The sequence below is a fragment of the Coregonus clupeaformis genome, chromosome 18, assembly GCF_020615455.1.
Source record: "Coregonus clupeaformis isolate EN_2021a chromosome 18, ASM2061545v1, whole genome shotgun sequence".
NCBI lineage: Eukaryota > Metazoa > Chordata > Actinopteri > Salmoniformes > Salmonidae > Coregonus > Coregonus clupeaformis.
The window spans coordinates 6353912-6373540 of record NC_059209.1 but is presented as its reverse complement, the minus strand read 5'-3'; the positions used below and the strand labels follow the sequence as shown (position 1 = coordinate 6373540).

General features: G+C 42.3%; 1 protein-coding gene across 3 annotated transcripts in view; it reads left to right on the top strand.

Annotated features, from left to right (window-relative positions):
- Positions 1–19629, top strand: part of LOC123480987 (potassium voltage-gated channel subfamily H member 1-like) — a 91021-nt gene that overhangs the window by 68287 nt on the left and 3105 nt on the right. For 2 of the 3 annotated variants that reach the window (XM_045226761.1, XM_045226762.1), the window contains exon 12: positions 19002–19149. In XM_045226761.1, the coding sequence (XP_045082696.1) occupies positions 19002–19149 (148 nt within the window). Of the gene's footprint in view, positions 1–3558; positions 6368–19001; positions 19150–19629 lie in introns of those variants that run through there. The other variant, XM_045226760.1, reaches the window with a different exon arrangement.

The window sequence follows — 19629 nt, the reverse complement described above, 5'->3', positions numbered from 1 at the left end:
TCCCAGAAGAGTGGATGCTGTTGTAGCAGCAAAGGAGGGACCAACTCCATAATAATGCCCATGATTTTGGAATGAGATGTTTGACGAACAGGTCTCCACATACTTTTGGTCATGTAGTGTATGTTTGGAGGCTGAGGGACATTATGCTCTTATCCTTCAGGTTAGAAATGTTTAAGTGTTGTGATGTCACGAGAGGCTGTGTCCTGGAGGGACGTTACATCCCCCTGAGATGGCTGCAAACCCAGACAGCTATGGCTCCATCTGCTGGTATGGTCGGGAACTCCAACCCTCTATGGCCAATCTTCCCACGCAGCTGAAACCAATCAGGAGCTGATGAGCTGAAGGTTTGGGGAAGGGAAGAGACACAGTCTCCAAGCTGGGCTCTCTGGAGGACAAGAGTGCTGCACGTCCACTTCCATGAGGAATATAAGGATTTGGAGATACTTACCTTTGGGAAATACTCACCTTTGGATATATGCACCTGTGGAAATACGTGTGGGACATTTGGAAGGACGTTTTTGCTGGGTTGGCCACTAGCTGCAACGTGGAATACAGTAAGACTGGGGAAAAGTTATTTGAGCGAGGGAGAGTTATGATTTTGGATGTGGAAGAGACATCCCTGAACTGTTAACCCTTAAAGAGCCACAAGAGAACAGAATTGTGTTATACTTTCGTTAGTTTCCCAAGACCTTTAATAAAATCCTTGTTTTGATTGAACCTGGTCTCCTTGCACTACTTGAGCAATCCCGCTGAAAGCTGTGTAGCCTCTCGTGACGTCACAGATGGTGGAGAATACAGGCACGCCTCAAGCGTTAATAGTGCATGTCAGAGGAGGATACCGAAGGTTTGATCACCCAGTTTTCCAAGTTGGCCGTAGGCTCCCCGCCGACTGAAATGGAGGACATATTGAAAGCCCTTGTTGCTGGCCAGCAAGCCCAGATGCAAGCAAACGTGGCTCTCTTGGAGGAGCAAAAGAAAGCCAACCTTCTGAAGGCAGAGGAATTGCAGTTGCAGAGACAGAGGGTGGTCCAAAATACCCGCCCAATAAAGGCAAGTGACTTTATATCTAAGATGGGAGCTACCGATGACATTGAGGCATACCTGCATGCATTTGAGGCCACGGCCACTAGGGAAGCCTGGCCCAAGCAACAGTGGGTTGGTCTGTTAGCCCCCTTTCTAACCGGGGAAGCGCTGAATGCTGTCCGGGACCTGGGCCCTGACCAGGTTACTGACTATGATGCCCTGAAGTCTGAGATCCTCAGCAGATATGGACTCACAAAGTTTGGTATGGCCCAGCGCTTTCACAGTTGGACCTTCCAACCAGACCAACCTCCTCGGGCGCAGATGCATGAACTTGTCCGAATCGCAAGGAAATGGCTGGATCCGCAGAGGAATACAGCAGCAGCGGTGGTGGAGGCCGTTGTGGTGGATCGTTACCTACGCGCCCCTGCCTTATGAGGCAAAACGGTTCATCAGTCAACAGGCCTTGACCACGGCTGATCTGACCGAGGAAGCTGTGGAAAAGTACCAGGCCACAGCGGAGATGCTGAATGCTTCCCGAAAAACCCCAGGAGTGCGGCCCCACCACAAATGGGGAAAAACCCGTCCAAAGGACCCCAAGGTCTCGAACCCCGCCGCGTCAGGACTTATCCCGGCTCCAGGGGAGCCAGAAACCAGGCGGGTCCAAGAAGAGTACACCAGGATGGGGAACCTCGACAGTGTTACCGGTGTGGGGAGATGGGACATATCTCCTGGCAGTGTGGGAAACCAGCCGATGAACCTATGCCCACTGCGGAGTCCTCCAGCTCAGCACCCACACATCGTTTTGCCTCGCTCTTGGGAGTCGTAGATGGCGGCCCAGATCGACCCCCACCTGCCCGGTAACGGTGAATCACCATGATGTGGAGGCCTTACTGGATTCTGGTAGCCGGGCCACCCTGGTGCGTAAGGATTTGGTGGGCCCAACGTGTCTGACCCCGGGGAAAGTCCTCCCAGTTTCCTGTGTCCATGGGGACACCAGAGAATACCCCATTACTGAACTTACAATGACCAGCACACGGGGAACCATACACACGACGGCGGGGGTGGTTGATTCCCTCCCCGTCCCTGTCCTAATTGGACGAGACTGCCCAGCCTTTTACCCACTCTGGAGAGAGTCTCAGGAGAGGATAACCCGAGTACCTCGGAAACGGAGAGGCAAAACTCATCCTGGGAAGGCTCCGGTGCAATCCTCCGAATTACTCACTCCCGCCCGGGCTCTGATAGGGATGGCAGGTGCCCAGACCGACACAGAGACGGAGCTACAGAATCTGGACAAAGAACTGTCTGGTCTGAAGGGGACCGCTGAGAGGTATCGTTTGTTAAAGCAACAGTTAGACATGAAGACAGAAGAGTTAGATATCCTCCAGGCTAAACTCCAACAGAGCTCCTTCCCTAAGCAACAGGAGGAGCTGGAGAGGCTGCGCAGGACCATCGAGGAGTGTGAGGAGACCCTGCGCAGTAGTAAGGAGGTCCAGAAGAAGGCAGAGGAGAAGTACAAGGTGTTGGAGAACAAGATGAAGAATGCGGAGGCAGAGAGAGAGAAGGAACTGAAAGCTGCTCAACAGAAGCTAAACTCTGCTAAAACCAAGGCTGATGCGTTCAGTAAGAAACTCAAGGAGCGACAACAGGAGGCTGAGTCCCTGGTCCTAGAGTTGGAGGAGTTGAAGAGAGAGCAGTCTGGCAAGCACCACGGCAATGCGGACGCCCTCTCCCGGCGTGATGCCTTCTTCGCTGCCTTTACCCCGACGAGGACGTCGGTCCCGAGGAGGGGGATGTGTGATGTCACGAGAGGCTGTGTCCTGGAGGGACGTTACATCCCCTGAGATGGCTGCAAACCCAGACAGCTATGGCTCCATCTGCTGGTATGGTCGGGAACTCCAACCCTCTATGGCCAATCTTCCCACGCAGCTGAAACCAATCAGGAGCTGATGAGCTGAAGGTTTGGGGAAGGGAAGAGACACAGTCTCCAAGCTGGGCTCTCTGGAGGACAAGAGTGCTGCACGTCCACTTCCATGAGGAATATAAGGATTTGGAGATACTTACCTTTGGGAAATACTCACCTTTGGATATATGCACCTGTGGAAATACGTGTGGGACATTTGGAAGGACGTTTTGCTGGGTTGGCCACTAGCTGCAACGTGGAATACAGTAAGACTGGGGAAAAGTTATTTGAGCGAGGGAGAGTTATGATTTTGGATGTGGAAGAGACATCCCTGAACTGTTAACCCTTAAAGAGCCACAAGAGAACAGAATTGTGTTATACTTTCGTTAGTTTCCCAAGACCTTTAATAAAATCCTTGTTTTGATTGAACCTGGTCTCCTTGCACTACTTGAGCAATCCCGCTGAAAGCTGTGTAGCCTCTCGTGACGTCACAGTGTCCAAAGAAATACTTCAAGAAAGTTAAAATACTTCAAGGGTAACCCATTGAGTAGATGTAATGCAGCAAATTTCATTTTGGACCCAATAGATTTAAGATGGGCTTGATCCCAACCTGATGTTCTGTTTTCTTGTTACAGATAGTGTTCCGGAAGATCAGTGATGTGAAACGCGAGGAAGAGGAGATGCTCAAGAGGAATAACGAGGCCCCTCTGAACCTTCCTCCGGACCACCCCGTCCGTCGCCTCTTCCAGCGCTTCCGGCAGCAGAAGGAGGCGCGACTGGCAGCGGAGCGAGCCAGTCAGGGGGAGCCACCGGACGTGGAGAAGGGCATCGTCCAACTGGAGCCAACCAAGGTCCAGGAGGTCCTCGCCTCTACCAGCATCATCATGGTGACCGAGAGCCCTGCCACTCCCACAGCTTCGTCCACATCGTCGTCTTTGTCCTCCAGGCCTTCTAGCCGAGTCATGCTTCATGCCCCCGCCATCCAAAACGGAAACCTCGTAGGCTGCAAGTCCGCAGAGCCTCCACCAAAGACCAAAAAGGGCTGGGGTCGTTTCAAAGAGTCTGTTGTGAAAGCAGAGTCGTGGAGCAGCGTTTCTAACGCCGAGTCCATGGAGACCTTGCCGGACAGGACTAAGTCCCATAACGAGATGTCTCTCAAGAAGACAGACTCTTGTGACAGCGGTATTACTAAGAGCGACCTGCGCTTAGATAACGTGGGTGACGCCCGCACTCCACAGGACCAGAGCCCTGTGCAGTCAGAAGGGAAGCTGGTTGTTTGTCCTATACCCGTACAGACCATGCACGCCTCTTTCCTGGAGCTGAAGCAGCAACTTAGGGGAGACATCGGGTCTCTAAATGGCCGCATGGCGGTGGTGGAGGCACAGCTGGCCGAGATGCTTCAACTGCTCAAATCGAAAAAGACCTCTGGTTCAAGAAAGGCCTCTCGCTCATCCAGTTTCTTTGAGATGTCACGACCGGCATCCCCCGATTCCGATAAGGACAACAGCTTCTCACAATCTTGACACTGCATGTTTTGTCAGTCTATGCAGTGTTTCCCAACTCCAGTCCCCGAGTAACCCCAACAGTACACATTTTTGTTGTAGCCCCAGACAAGCACACCTGATTCAACTAATTATCAAGCCCTCAATGAGTTGAATCAAGTGAGTTTGTCCAGTGCAATACCAAAAATGTGTGCTGTTGGGGGTACTAGAACTGGAGTTGGGAAACATTGGTCTATGGGACATGAAGTGAATACATCCTAGAGTTCATCCAGGAGCTGGCTGCGGTGTGGCAAAAATGTGAGAAAGGTTTTGTGAAGACTTGGGCAGTAAGATGTTCCCAAATTAGTATAGATGAATATGAGGGATTTTCTTACCCTTCTTTTATTATTATTAGATATAGGGGTAATCTGGATCAAAAATGCACATCTGGATTATCTCTGCACCTTGAGGTACATACTGTGCGATATTCCATGGATCTACTTTTGTAGGGGGTTGTTTTAGTTTTAAGAATAACTTGGTCACATATTTCTCGTGGTAAAATGACTAAACCCTTATGGAGGTTTGTGCACTCGTAATTGAAATTAGGAATAATATTTTATTGCATTTATATATCGAGTTTTTCACCGGGTCTCAAAGCACTTCACTTTGCAGGGGGTGATGTGGCCATGATAACATGAGCAGTGTGGAGCAACAGCGAAGACGCACATATCTAAAATGGCATTTTCCATAAATGGATTTGCTTTCATTTTTTGTCAAAGATTAATGCATTATTGGGATAAAATACAATCTTGTAAATAATGATGGATTGTTATGTTGGATATCCATCACTGCCCAATGGCAGCGTATACATGTACGTGAGCACAGTTGCACAATATATGAAAGCATACCATGTGTGGTATATTTTCAGGGGGAAAGCTGGATATTTTGGATTTTGTTGTGTGGTAAATGTCCTCACATGATAACATGTTTGGTCATTATAATACTGTATGTTGCTAAATTAAAGTTACACCAAAAATACATGTTAGAGCCATTTTTTAAAGTACACGTTTTCACCCCATCCAACCGTTATGTTATTTGGTTTTGTCCAGTCAACAACCAAACAAATGTTGCTATGCTAGCTCAAAGCACGCATTGGCAACAACTGTAAACTTGTGTAGTAAAGCAACTTTTGCACAGAAATACCTTGAAAGCATTGTGGCTTGTTATTTACACCATTGCTCTCTCCTTGTGGTATTAAAATGGAGGAAAAATCATGATTGTGAACTTTCAATGTATGGTGGAAATCATGGTATCTTTTCAACCATATTTTGTGAGTTTCTAGTAAACATCCATCTTAAATTGTCATGGGAAGAAATCAAAATGAATGTCTCGATTATGAAACCGTTGTGCATTTCTGGTCATCACTGTTGATATAATATGCAAAGTATTGCCATCTACAGTATATTGTGTCTTTAGCATTTGTATTGCAATGTTAAAGGAGTAAAAGGAGATACAGGTACAGAATTATTGGAACCCTTAATAAAGATGAGCAAATAAGACTGTGTATAAAATAAATAATACAAATACTGAGCTATATTGTATGCCAAATAAATTGGGAAAATTATATTTTATACTAATACAATTGTTCAGAGAAAGAAGATTTTGTTTAATTAGTAATAATTGTTTTCTCTAAAAAAAGATAGGGGTCAATTATTGGCACCCCTGTTTTTAATAATCCGGCACCCTCCCCCCTTGCGAGAATAACAGGCACTGAGCCTTTTTCTGAAATGTTTTCTGAGATTGGAGAACTCATTGGGAGGGATCTTAGACCATTCCTCCATACAGAATCTTTCCAGATCCTTGATATCCTTTGTCTGCGCTATATGGATTGCCCTCTTTAATTCAAACCACAGGTTTTCAATGGGGTTCAAGTCCGTAGACAGATGGCCATTGCAAAATGTTGATTTTGTGGTCAATTATCGATTTCTTTGTGGATTTTGATTTGTACTTGGGATTATTGTCTTGCTGGAAGAGCCACTTGCGGCCAAGTTTCATCCTCCTGACAGAGGCAACCAGGTTTTTGGCTAAAATGCTCTGGTACTTGCTAAAGTTCATGATGCCGTTGACCTTAGCAAGGGCCCCAGGACCGGTGGAAGCAAAATAGGCCATAATATAAAAGATCCACCACCATAATTTACAGTAGGTATGAGGTTTTCTGCATATGCATTCTTCTTTTGACGCCAAACCCACTACTGTTGTGCGTGGCCAAAGAGCTCTATTTTCATGCCATCTGACCATAGCACAGGTTCCAATCCAAGTGCCAATGCAAACTCCAGACGTTTCCATTGTGGGTTGCTCTCAAATAGTATTTTTTTCTGGCTACCCTTCCAAAGAGCCTATTGGCGTGGAGGTGGCGTTTAATTATATATTTAAAGACTCGGTGACCTGAAGACGCCACCAAGTTCTGTAATTCTCCAACTTTGGCCCTTTGATGTTTCTTTACATCCCGAACCATCTTCCTTACTCTGGGTGAGGACAAGATACACATGCGTCCAATACCAGGCAAGTTTACCACTATTCCAGTGGTTTTAAACCTCTTTAATCGTTGCCTAATAGTGGTAAGTGGTATATTTGTTTTTTTAAAGCAATTTTTGGTACCCGTTGCCTGATTTATGAAGGTCAACAAACATTTGTCTCTTTTCGTTTGTGAGTTCTTTGCCTTTTCCCGTGGTGATGGATATCAAAGGGATTTTACATGAGTGTTACCTCATTTTTATACCCCAGTGAAACAGGAAGCCATGGAAGACCACAATACAGTTATTTAAACTGAGATTAATTTTAAAAAGTAGAATGTTAATGCAGATTTAATTGTTTTTATTTATAAGAATCTTTAGGGGTGGCAATAATTTTGACCCCTATCTTTTTGAGATACATTTGTTCTCTGAGCTATTCTCACAGTTGCACTTTTGTAATTTAAAGAAACATTGTCGTCAATGCATGAGAACTGCATCTGCATTTGTATTTTCTTTGACCAATTATAAAAGACATTGAAAAGGAATCAGTATCTCCCAAAGCTGGCCCTTGACACTTTCCCTTTCTATTCGTTTTATTAACTGACCAACTTTACCTTGGGTCGCCTTGAGGCTGTCTTGAGTACACTTTTCTTATTCATGGAATAACACCAAGAATTACAATTAGATTCAATTCTTATTTAACCCCGTCTTTGCATCTTCTATGTCTCTCCTGCAGCCTTGTTTGTTGTGCGCATGATTGCACCACAATGTTTGTATTTGACCTTAAAACTGTTAGATTATCATGTATGCACTGTTCTGGAATTTCAGATTTTGAGGAATACTAATAATGAATTGTAAGGACTAATAATGAATAGTAAGGAAAGTATTCACACCCCTTGCCTTTTTCCACATTTGTTGTGTTACAGCCTGAATTTAAAATTGATTAAATGTAGATTTGTTGGTCATTGGCCTAAACACAATACCCCATAATGTCAAAGTGGATTTATGTTTCTAGAAATGTTGACAAAAATGAAAAGCTGAAATGTCTTAAGTCAATACGTATTCAACCCCTTTGTTATGGCAAGGCTAAATATGTCCAGGAGTAAAAATGTCACTCTGTGTTCAATAATAGTTTTTAACATGATTTTTGAAGGACTGCCTCCTCTCTGTACCCCACACATACAATTATCTGTAAGGTCCCTTAGTCGAAGCAGTGAATTTCAAACACAGATTCAACCACAAAAACAGGGAGGTTTTCCAATGCCTCACAAAGAAGGGCACCTATTGGTAGATGGGTAAAAAAAATAAAAAAAGAACAGACATGGAATATCCCTTTGAGCATGGTGAAGTTATTAATTACATTTTGTTTGGTGTATCAATACACACAGTCACTACAAAGATACAGGTGTCCTTCCTAGCTCAGTTGCCAGAGAGGAAGGAAACCACTCAGGGATTTCACCATGAGGCCAATGGTGACTTTAAAACAGTTAGAGTTTAATAGCTGTGAAAGGAGAAAACAACTAAGGATGGATCAACAACATTGTCGATTAGGTTATTACTGTGGAATAACTACTGAGTGAAAAGACGAAAGCCTGTACAGAATAAACAAATATTCCAAAACATGCAGTAAAAGAAATACTACAAAAGTAATACTGCAAAAAAATTTGGCAAAGTAATTAACCTTTTGTCTTGAATACAAAGTGTTATGTTTGGGGCAAATCCAATACAACCGCAGGAAGCCTAGAGGTTAAGAGAGTTGGGCCATTAACTGAAAGGTCGCTGGTTCGAATTCCCGAGCCGACTAGGTGAAAATCTGTCAATGTGCCCTTGAGCAAGGCACTTAACCCTAATTGCTCCTGTAAGTCGCTCCAGAGCGTCTGCTAAATGAAGAAATTTTTTTAAAAATAAATTACTGAGTACCACTCTCCATATTTTCAAGCATAGTTGTGGCTGCATCATGTTATAGGTATGCTTGTAATCGTTAAGGACTGGGGAGTTTTTCAGAACAAAAAATAAATGGAATGGAGCTAAGCACAGGCAAAATCCTAGAGGAAAACCTAGTTCAGTCTGCTTTCCACCAGACACTGGGAGATGAATTCACCTTTCAGCAGGACAATAACCTAAAACACAGTTTTGACTTAAATCTGCTTTAAAATCTATGGCAAGACCTGAAAATGGTTGTCTAGCAATGATCAACAACCAATTTGACAGAGCTTGAAGAATTTTGAAAATAATAATGGGAAATTGTTGCACAATCCAGATGTGGACAGCTCTGAGAGACTTACCCAGAAAGACTCACAGCTGTAATCTCTGCCAAAATTGTGATTCTAACATGTATTGAATCAGGGGGTTGAATACTTATCTAATGAAGATATATTAGTGTTTCATTTTTATTTACAAATGTTAGAATTTTTCTTTACAATGAAATCCACTTTGTAACAACAAAATGTGGAAGAATTCTAGGGGTAGGAATACTTTCTGAAGGCACTGTACATGCTATTCTTGTCACAAAGATGCGTATTTGTAAAATGTGTAAAACGTTCATATTAAATTATTTTGTACTTTGGATTAATTTTTGAATTTGGTAGGACTTGTAAATATATTCAACCACAAGTGGAAAATGATTTCCCTTTACAGTAACTTCCCTAGATAACCTTGTAAACACTAGATTATCATTTATTTCAAGTCTTGTTCATTACTGTGAGCACCAAGGAGGTCTTGCAAAAGGTTTGCTACTGAAATTAGCTATTATAAGGCCTATAGCTCGTATATAGCTGTTATTTGGCCTATAGCACCAGAAATAACCAGGCAAATATTTGGTAACTTACAAGTACTTGTAAATTACCAAATATTTACCTGGGTATTTCTGGTACTTTATAGTGCTATAGGCCAAATCTTGATCTGTACCCATAAATGTAGACTTTTGCCCAAATATGCATTGATATCAATGGGATAAAAAATAATAAAAATAAAGTATTAGATTACATTATTTCAAATGGAAGTACTACGTTTTAGCAATTATAAACAAAAGGGAAATTCTTTTTTTTCATGTAAGTGTAAGCAACTTCATGTAAATCCTATAGTAATCTGTATTTAATTCTAAATTTGCCATGTACTATAGATAATCTTTACTGAACAGTTGCCTATATACACAGTGTACAAAAACAGTGTACAAAACATCAGGAACACCTGCTTCCATAAGACTGACCAAGTGAAATCTATGATCCCTTATTGATGTCACTTGTTAAATCCACTTCAATCTGTGTAGATGAAGATGGAGGAGACAGGTTAACTAAGGATTTTTAACCCTTGAGACAATTGAGACATGGATTGTGTATGTGTGCCATTCAGAGGGTGAGGTAAGTGCCTTTGAAAGGGGTATGGTAGTAGGTGCCAGGCACACCGGTTTGAGTGTGTCAAGATCTGCAATGCTGCTGGGTTTTTCACGCTCAACAGTTTCCCGTGTGTATCAAGAATGGTCCATCACCCAAAGGACATCCAGCCAACTTGACACAACTGTGAAAAGCATTGGAGTCAACATGGGCCAGCATCCCTGTGGAACGCTTGACACCTTGTAGAGTCCATGCCCTGACAGATTGAGGCTGTTCTGAGGGCAAAAGGGGGTGCAACTCAATATTAGGAAGGTGTTCCTGTTTTGTACACAGTGTATAATATACTGTATATAGCTATAGTAAGTTATATGTAACTATAGGCTAGATCCACTCTAAATATCCACCCAAACAAGTCTTAGGGCTCAGACACACCAAAAGCATTTGCTGGCACCTCTGAACGTAATTTGCGAACCGAGTGCGCACCGGTTTTACATGTAGAATCGGCAGTATGAGGTCTACTGCGGATGATCCCTAAAACAGCGCGCTGAACGATCTGCAGATGAATACTAGATCCACATTCGGTGCGATGTGTGCAAGCCTTTAGTTGAAAAGCGACACAGCAAAGATTGTGGTTTGTGAATCTGCTACCTGTGTGGACCGAACCAACTATGAATACCAGGAAAGCCAGATGCCACAGCATCGAGTCCCCTTGAACCATGGTCATTAGTTTGTTTTCTCTGATAGCCTCTCTAATCTGATTTAGATCTGTAGAGATATTATGGTCCTTTGGGCACTCTACATCAGATACTTGATTAGTCTGAGACATTCAACTACAACAGCAGAGCAAAAGTAACAAACCTACACTGGCAATCGGGGGATTCGGAAAAGTATTTAGACCCCTTGACTTTTTCCACATTTTGTTACGTTACAGCCTTATTCTAAAATGGATTTAAAAATACATTTTCCTCATCAATCTACACACAAAACCCCATAATGACAAAGCAAAAACAGTTATTAGAATTTTTTTGAAATAATACATTTACATAAGTATTCAGACCCTTTTTACTCATTACTTTGATGAATACATTTGGCAGCGATTACAACCATGAGTCTTCTTGCGTATGACGCTACAAGCTTGGCACACCTGTATTTGGGGAGTTTCTCCCATTCTTCTCTGCAGATCCTCTCAAGTTCTGTCAGGTTGGATGGCGACTGTCTCTGCACAGCTATTTTCAGGTCTCTCCAGAGATGTTCGATCGGGTTCAAGTCCGGGCTCTGGCTGGGCCACTCAAGGACATACATAGACTTGTCCCGAAGCCACTCTTGCGTTGTCTTCACTGTGTGCTTAGGGTCATTGTTCTGTTGGAAGGTGAACATTCGCTCCAGTCTGAGGTCTTGAATGCTCACATCAAGGATCTCTCTGTACTTTGCTCCGTTCATTTTTCCCTCGATCCTGACTAGTCTCCCAGTCCCTGCCACTGAAAAACATCCCCACAGCATGATGCTGCCACCACCATGTTTCACTGTAGGGATGGTGCTAGGTTTCCTCCAGACGTGACACTTGGCATTCAGGCCAAAGAGTTCAATCTTGGTTTCATCAGACCTCTTGTTTCTCATGGTCTGAGAGTCTTTAGGTGTCTTTTGGCAAACTCCAAGCTTTTGGCAAACTCCAAACTCCAACTCCATGTGCCTTTTACTGAGGAGTGGCTTCTGTCTGGCCACTCTACCATAAAGGCCTGATTGGTGGAGTGCTGCAGAGATGGTTGTCCTTCTGGTTGTTCTTCTCCACAGAGGAACTCTGTCAAAGTGACCATGGGGTTCTTGGTCACCTCCCTGACCAAGGCCCTTCTCCCCCGATTGCCTAGTTTGGCCGGGCAGCCAGCTATAGGAAGAGTCTTGGTGGTTCCAAACTTCTTCCATTTAAGAATGATGGAGGCCACTGTGTTCTTGTGGACCTTCAGTGCTGCAGAAATCTTTTGGTACCCTTCCCCAGATCTGTGCCTTGACACAATCCTGTCTCGGAGCTCTACGGACAATTCCTTTGACCTCATGGCTTGGTTGTTTCTCTGACATGCACTGTCAACTGTGGGACCTTATATAGACAGGTGTGTGCCTTTCCAAATCATGTCCAATCAATTGAATTTACCACAGGTGGACTCCAATTAAGTTGTAGAAACATCTCAAGGATGATTAATGGAAAGAAGATGCACCTGAGCTCAATTTTCGAGTCTCATAACAAAGGGTCTGAATAATTATGTAAATAAGGTATTTGTTTTTTATTTTTAATACATTTGCACACAAAAAAACTGTTTTGGCTTTGTCATTGTGGGGTATTGTGTGTAGATTGATGAGGATTTTTATTTATTTAATCCATTTTAGAATAAGGCTGTAATGTAACAAAATGTGGAAAAAGTCAAGAGGTCTGAATACTTCCCGAATGCACTGAATAAAGGAGTCACATTTTACTTAACCAGGTGTGAAGTGTATAATGATCAGAATGCGTGGTTCTCAAGCAACCAAGCAGTCAAGGTTCCATTATAATCAAGGTAATTACTCTGGATAATTGAGGGGATAATATTCAATCAAAGATCACTACAAATAATAAGATTCAATTAATTGTAACATTAAGACAAATTGAAATGCATACCCTAACACACTAAACTGCAGTGAGTAAGAGGAGCCATTAGACTGGCATATTTGATATTCTGCAGACTTTCAACAGGGAATCCCACAGCATCCCTCTGGAAATCCCAGCTCTCCCTCCCTCCCTCTCATTTGATGATCTGCAATGCAGTGCCTTCCAACCTCCTCTTCCTCTTTTTTACTTCTTGGGCAATCTCTGCAGTGCCCAAACAGGCTATCTTGAGCTGTGCATTCTGGCAACTAAGCATGCCATTACAATCCTACTCCTCCCACTCCTTCCTGGGCTGAGGAGACATTTCCTGCAACTCATTAAGTATTGGCTGAAGCCACAGCTCCCTCTAGAGGGCATTATGTAGCCACTACAGTTACAGCGGTTTCTATTACAAAATGCACACGTCTACTACCAAAGGTGTCATCACTGATAGTGAGTGTATGATTGGAAAAGGATACATTTCTGAGTATGGTGGGTTCTAAATATGCTGTGTCTGTTCAAGTTTTTGTGTCGCTTTTGAGCCAGAGAACATTTTAGTCAAATATTTCCCCCGGGTAAAAAAATGTAGTGAAATTGCAAGGCACAGCATAATAAAGGTATTGGAAATTAATGGGCAGATATTCTTCCACTATTAAAGCAAAGATTGGGGATATAAGTGAACTTAAGTTAGAGGATCCAACTATGTGCCCACTTATTTTGGGGATATGACAGTTTGGCTGACCTCTTTCTACATTGTCCAAAAGGTTGGGCTTTTTATATTGGTCAAGTACCGGATGTCATGGCAACGGGGCAAGTCGACCCCCTGATTGGCTGGCTGGCCGGGATCATCCGTTGCTGTTTGCAGTGAGAAGTGCTGAGTGGACCCTCCTTTTTAAAGCCCCCTCCCTGCCTCCCCCATGGAGTTCATGGCCTCCTATTATTTAGCAGATTTGTTTTTGCATCCTGGTTGAACCTTCTAGTGTGAGGGGAAAAAACTCTATCAGGATCATATATGTGCCTTTGCAGGGACGTGGGGGGCATAACCTAACAAATGTGTGGGGTCAATTGGTAAGGACTGCTTTCCGTTTGCTATTCCTCCAGAGGTAGGGACTTTAGACGAGGACTGTAAGTCCTGTGCCGAAAGAAGAGTGGCGGTTGACTGTGTGGCTTTAAAGAGGGGTAGCTTGGGTGTGGATATACTAATGGCAGCAATTGGAGTTCCTCACCTCCATTTTAATAGTTGAACTCAACTATTGGTCAGGAGTAAGACCCTTTCAACTCCTGATGTATTTAAGGCAAGTGCTAATAACCTGTAAGAGAGTAATTGTGGAATCTTGGTAGGTTTCATGCCAAACACAGACTATGGTATTTTCTGAGGATGTAGTTCTACTTTGAAAACGTATTCTCAATGGATATTTTAGGGCCACCATTTGGCTATAACTGTATTTGAACTCTTATCAGTGTTTGGAATTGAAAAATTAAGCAACTTGTTGATAATCATTTTTGGATGAATGGTTCTTTAGCTACCAATGAGGAAAATGTTTAATGCTATTGAATAACATTTGCTAAGAGTGACAGTGTATGCCTGGTTGGTGATTAGGTAAATGCCTTAAGATTTGCACAGACACTAAGAGTGAGCTCCTCTTGCTAGTTGCTACAGGGCGGACAGGAGAAAATAATGTATGTTATCTGACTCAAGGGACATTGGCAACTGGTCAGTAACAAAATGGCAAGGTTTCAGCTCTCAGGTTGGGGGGTGGAATTGTAAACTGCATAATAGCAATCTCTTCACACTTGCCAGTTGAGAGAGGGCACTATCAGAGCAGAAAAGGACAACCCGGATGTATAATGTGGAAATACAACGGTGTGGAAATATCCATTATCAACAAGGAATGTTCTAAGTGAAGAAATTCATGGAAGAGGAAGATATTTTTCACACATTTGGTGAAATGTTTTGGATTTCCAACACTTTGAGCAAGGACTATGACATATATTTATTGGACAACTACTTGAAACGAACAGGGACACTTACTTTAACCAGAAAATCAAAATGATGCAATAGGGAGGATCTAGAGGTCATGAAGAGGTTAGCAAGAGGTCAAGAAGAATTCAGAGGGTTCACGCCTAGGCTTCAATCAAACAGGATATTTGAAGAGGCTCCTAAAGCTTTAGGACGCCGATTTAGGTATAAAATTAAACAACTCATTGTTTGTTGAAGATCTCCTGACCTTGTACCACTTGACAGGACAGAGAAAGGGGAACTCTATCCTGACCTCTTTCTATAAAGCTAATGAAAAGTGATGGCGAGGGGGAAGAGGGAGCGGGGATGGGTGCACTGAACAAACAATGTTGCCCTTGGTACATTTAACATCGAGCCCACAGAGGGACAACAATGGTTTCAGCAAGGCCGTACCACATCTAAACAGTGCTAGATTTCTCTCTGGCCAGTTTAGCCACGCTCGACCAGCAAAAGTCGAACAATTGAACGTTTTATATTTTCCATCGTGCTCAGCAGTCGGAACTCGGTGGGGCTGCGAGAGGTCGGACATATATAAGGGCTAAAAATGCACGCCCATGGTGCAGACTGTGCCCACATCTGCCGCTGTGCAATAGCAAAGAATGTGAGCTCAGTGTGAGGTTGCTATGGTGCTTCGGTGAGGAGTGTTACTGGTTGAGGTAGGCTTACTTTATGGAAGAGGGCCACAAGTGAATGCAATTTAGATGCCATTTGATTAGGTGTGATTTGAAAGCTATTTCTGTTTAGTGTAATCCATTGTCTTGGACTAGTTGTTGTTTGAGATATCCTCATGCAACAGAGTGTGCGGCAATGTGGATGAAGTTTATTCGGTAGTTTGACGCATATAGGTTAGGGTGGAAATTGCAGCCATACATTTTTAAGATACATGCAGAACGTGTACAAAATGTACTTGTGTCTCTCAGTAGCGTGTGGCTGTTTGCCCTTGTCAGCATCCATAGTAATCCATAGTTTCCTCCAAGTATTCAGGTGTTTAAACTGTGCATTTTTTAAGGATAAGCAAGGAAATAATATTGTATTAGTCTAATATGCATACAGAAAAAAGGCTGGTGATATAGGTTTCAGAGGAGATGAGATTGATGTGTGTGCATGGGCAGTCCATAACTTTATGGTAAACCCAAGAGTGTTGGTCACATATAAAGGTCAATAGTTCAGGATACGTCAGCCACATTGTGTATAGTATGTTCTTTGCATATACACATGCACAGACAAGTACAACACAGAATTGGGCAAGGGACACCCGAACTTTGCAGCCTAGCAAATTCCTTTTGTGGTTATGTAATATATATATATATATACAGTACCAGTCAAAAGTTTGGACACACCTACTCATTCCAGGGTTTTTCTTTATTTTTACTATTTTCTACATTGTAGAATAATAGTGAAGACATCAAAACTATGAAATAACACATATGGAATCATGTAGTAACCAAAAAAACTGTTAAACAAATCAAAATATATTTTATATTTGAGATTCTTCAAATAGCCACCCTTTGCCTTGATGACAGCTTTGCACACTCTTGGCATTCTCTCAACCAGCTTCATGAGGTAGTCACCTGAGATGCATTTCAATTAACAGGTGTGCCTTCTTAAAAGTTAATTTGTGGAATTTGTTTCCTTCTTAATGCGTTTGAGACAATCAGTTGTGTTGTGACAAGGTAGAGAGGGTATACAGAAGATGGACATTAGACCGGTGGAAGTCCAAATTTCAGATTTTTGGTTCCAACCGACGTGTCTTTGTGAGACGCGGTGTGGGTGAACGGATGATCTCCGCATGTGTTTTTCCCACCGTAAAGCATGGAGGAGGAGGTGTTATGGTGTGGGGGTGCTTTGCTGGTGACACTGTCTGTGATTTATTTAGAATTCAAGGCACACTTAACCAGCATGGCTACCACAGCATTCTACAGCAATATGCCATCCCATCTGGTTTGGGCTTAGTGGAACTATCATTTGTTTTTCAACAGGAAAATGACACACACGTCCAGGCTGTGTAAGGGTTATTTTACCAAGAAGGAGAGTGATGGAGTGCTGCATCAGATGACCTGGCCTCCACAATCCCCCGACCTCAACCAAATTGACATGGTTTGGGATGAGTCGGACCGCAGAGTGAAGGAAAAGCAGTCAACAAGTGCTCAGCATATGTGGGAACTCCTTTAAGACTGTTGGAAAAGCATTCCAGGTGAAGCTGGTTGAGAGAATGCCAAGAGTGTGTAAAGCTGTCATCAAGGCAAAGGGTGGCTATTTGAAGAATCTCAAATATAAAATATATTTGATTCCTACATGATTCCATATGTGTTATTTCATAGTTTTGATGTCTTCACTGTTATTCTACAATGTAAAAAATAGTAAAAATAAAGAAAAGCCCTTGAATGAGTAGGTGTGTCCAAACTTTTGACCAGTAGTGTAAATATATATATATATATACACTACCGGTAAAAAGTTTTAGAACACCTACTCATTCCAGGGTTTTTCTTTATTGTTACTATTTTCTACATTGAACTACATCAAAAATATGAAATATACAGAAGATGGTCTTTTACCAAATATGGCTAAGTCCATATTATGGCAAGAACATCTCAAATAAGCAAAGAGAAACGACAGTCCATCATTAATTTAAGACATGAAGGTCAGTCAATACGGAACATTTCAAGAACTTTGAAAGTTTCTTCAAGTGCAGTCGCAAAAACCATCAAGCGCTATGATGAAACTGGCTCTCATGAGGACCTCCACAGGAAAGGACGACCCAGAGTTACCTCTGCTGCAGAGGATAAGTTCATTAGAGTTACCAGCCTCAGAAATTGCAGCCCAAATAAATGCTTCACAGAGTTCATGTAAAAGACACATCTCAACATCAACTGTTCAGAGGGGACTGTGTGAATCAGGCCTTCATGGTTGAATTGCTGCAAAGAAACCACTACTAAAGGACACAAATAATAAGAAGAGATTTGCTTGGGCCAAGAAACATGAGCAATGGACATTAGACCGGTGGAAATGTGTCCTTTGGTCTGGAGTCCAAATTGGAGATTTTTGGTTCCAACAGCCGTGTCTTTGTGAGACGTGGTGTGGGTGAACGGATGATCTCTGCATGTGTATTTCCCACTGTAAAGCATGGAGGAGGAGGTGTGATGGTGTGGGGTGTTTTGCTGTTGACACTGTCTGTGATTTATTTAGAATTCAAGGCACACTTAACCAGCATGGCAAAGGGTGGCTATTTGAAGAATCTCAAATATCAAATATATTTTGATTTGTTTAACACTTTTTTGGTTACTAAATGATTCCATATGTGTTATTTCATAGTTTTGATGTCTTCACTATTATTCTACAATGTAGAAAATAGTAAAAATAAATAAAAACCCTTGAATGAGTAGGTGTTCTAAAACTTTTGACCGGTAGTGTATATAGTTAAATCACACTAACAGTATATTTGGCTTGAGATCAGATCTTGTTTATCAAAATGCAAGTTAGCTGCTTGCTGTACAGTCTCACCTGAAGGGCTTCAGGTAATTGACAAAGTGGTGTTATTTATCCTCAACATTAGTGAATTTTCAGGACAGCAATATGATTGTGAAAGGAGATCCAATAGTGGTAATTTCAAATCCATTAACTGGCAGCAGGTCCATTACTCAGGATGAATGATTACGTAAATATCGTATTTGATTACAAAATTGGGTCCAATTTATTATTGACCTCTGTACTTATGAATGATTGCGCATTTCATATGTGCAATTATCTAGGTCAATACTGCCTAAAAGAAAGAAAACAAGTATTTCACCTTCAAGCCTAAAATAGTATTGACCGTCTCTTTCCATGTATTGACCTGATGTTAAATTTAGAACCAGTAATAGTTGGTGAGATATGAGTTAACATGGTGAGACACAAGCTTCCAAGATAAATCCTCAACTGAGAGAAATTACATGCATGACTGTATGAGATAATTTTTTCTCTCCTTTATATGGCATTACTAAAACAATTGACAACCTGTAGTGCAGATAGTCAGTCATGCAGTCAGTAACACTCAAAAAGTTAGCGGTCATATCATGTACACCATGCTTATATAATGGTGCTGTATGGACTAGTGGATTAAGCTGTTGCCATTCCCCCAGGTTTCCCAAGGGGACGCTACTGAGAAGCTGGCTCACCAAGTCCCGGCCCAGACTGCTGCTGCTCATCGCGGGGTTGAAAAGGCCTCAGGTGACCCTCATGCGGAGGAAAAGGATGAAGCGCACAAAAGTAGCAAAGGCCACGTAAGCGGTAAATATGGCTAGTGTTGCATGTAAGAATAAACTCCCTTCCCTCCCATCAACACTGATTATTCTTAATAATTATACCCATCACAAAAGATACCCAACCCCAACAGTTGAGGTTGAGGAAATGAGAGTGTGTTGTGTGTGGTCTTCCAACACTTAATAGAAACCGTAAATACTAATCATAAATGAATAATGTCTAAAGGGATAAACAGTAACACTTTATTTCAAGCTGACAGTGAAAATTATTTCTAACTTGTTATAAGCATGTAGGAGCCTTTGAGATGTATTATGATAAGGCTTGTAATATGTCTAATTATGTATCAGATCTTCAAGTGACAAAATTTAGTCAGGATCATTACTAGATTATATAAAACATAAGGAGGCCAAACATGCTTCTGAGAAGTTTTGCATAATGTGTTATACCTGTTGATGTAAAGTGTAACTGGATAAAAAAAAAATTAAACTGTACACTAAAGTAGATAGT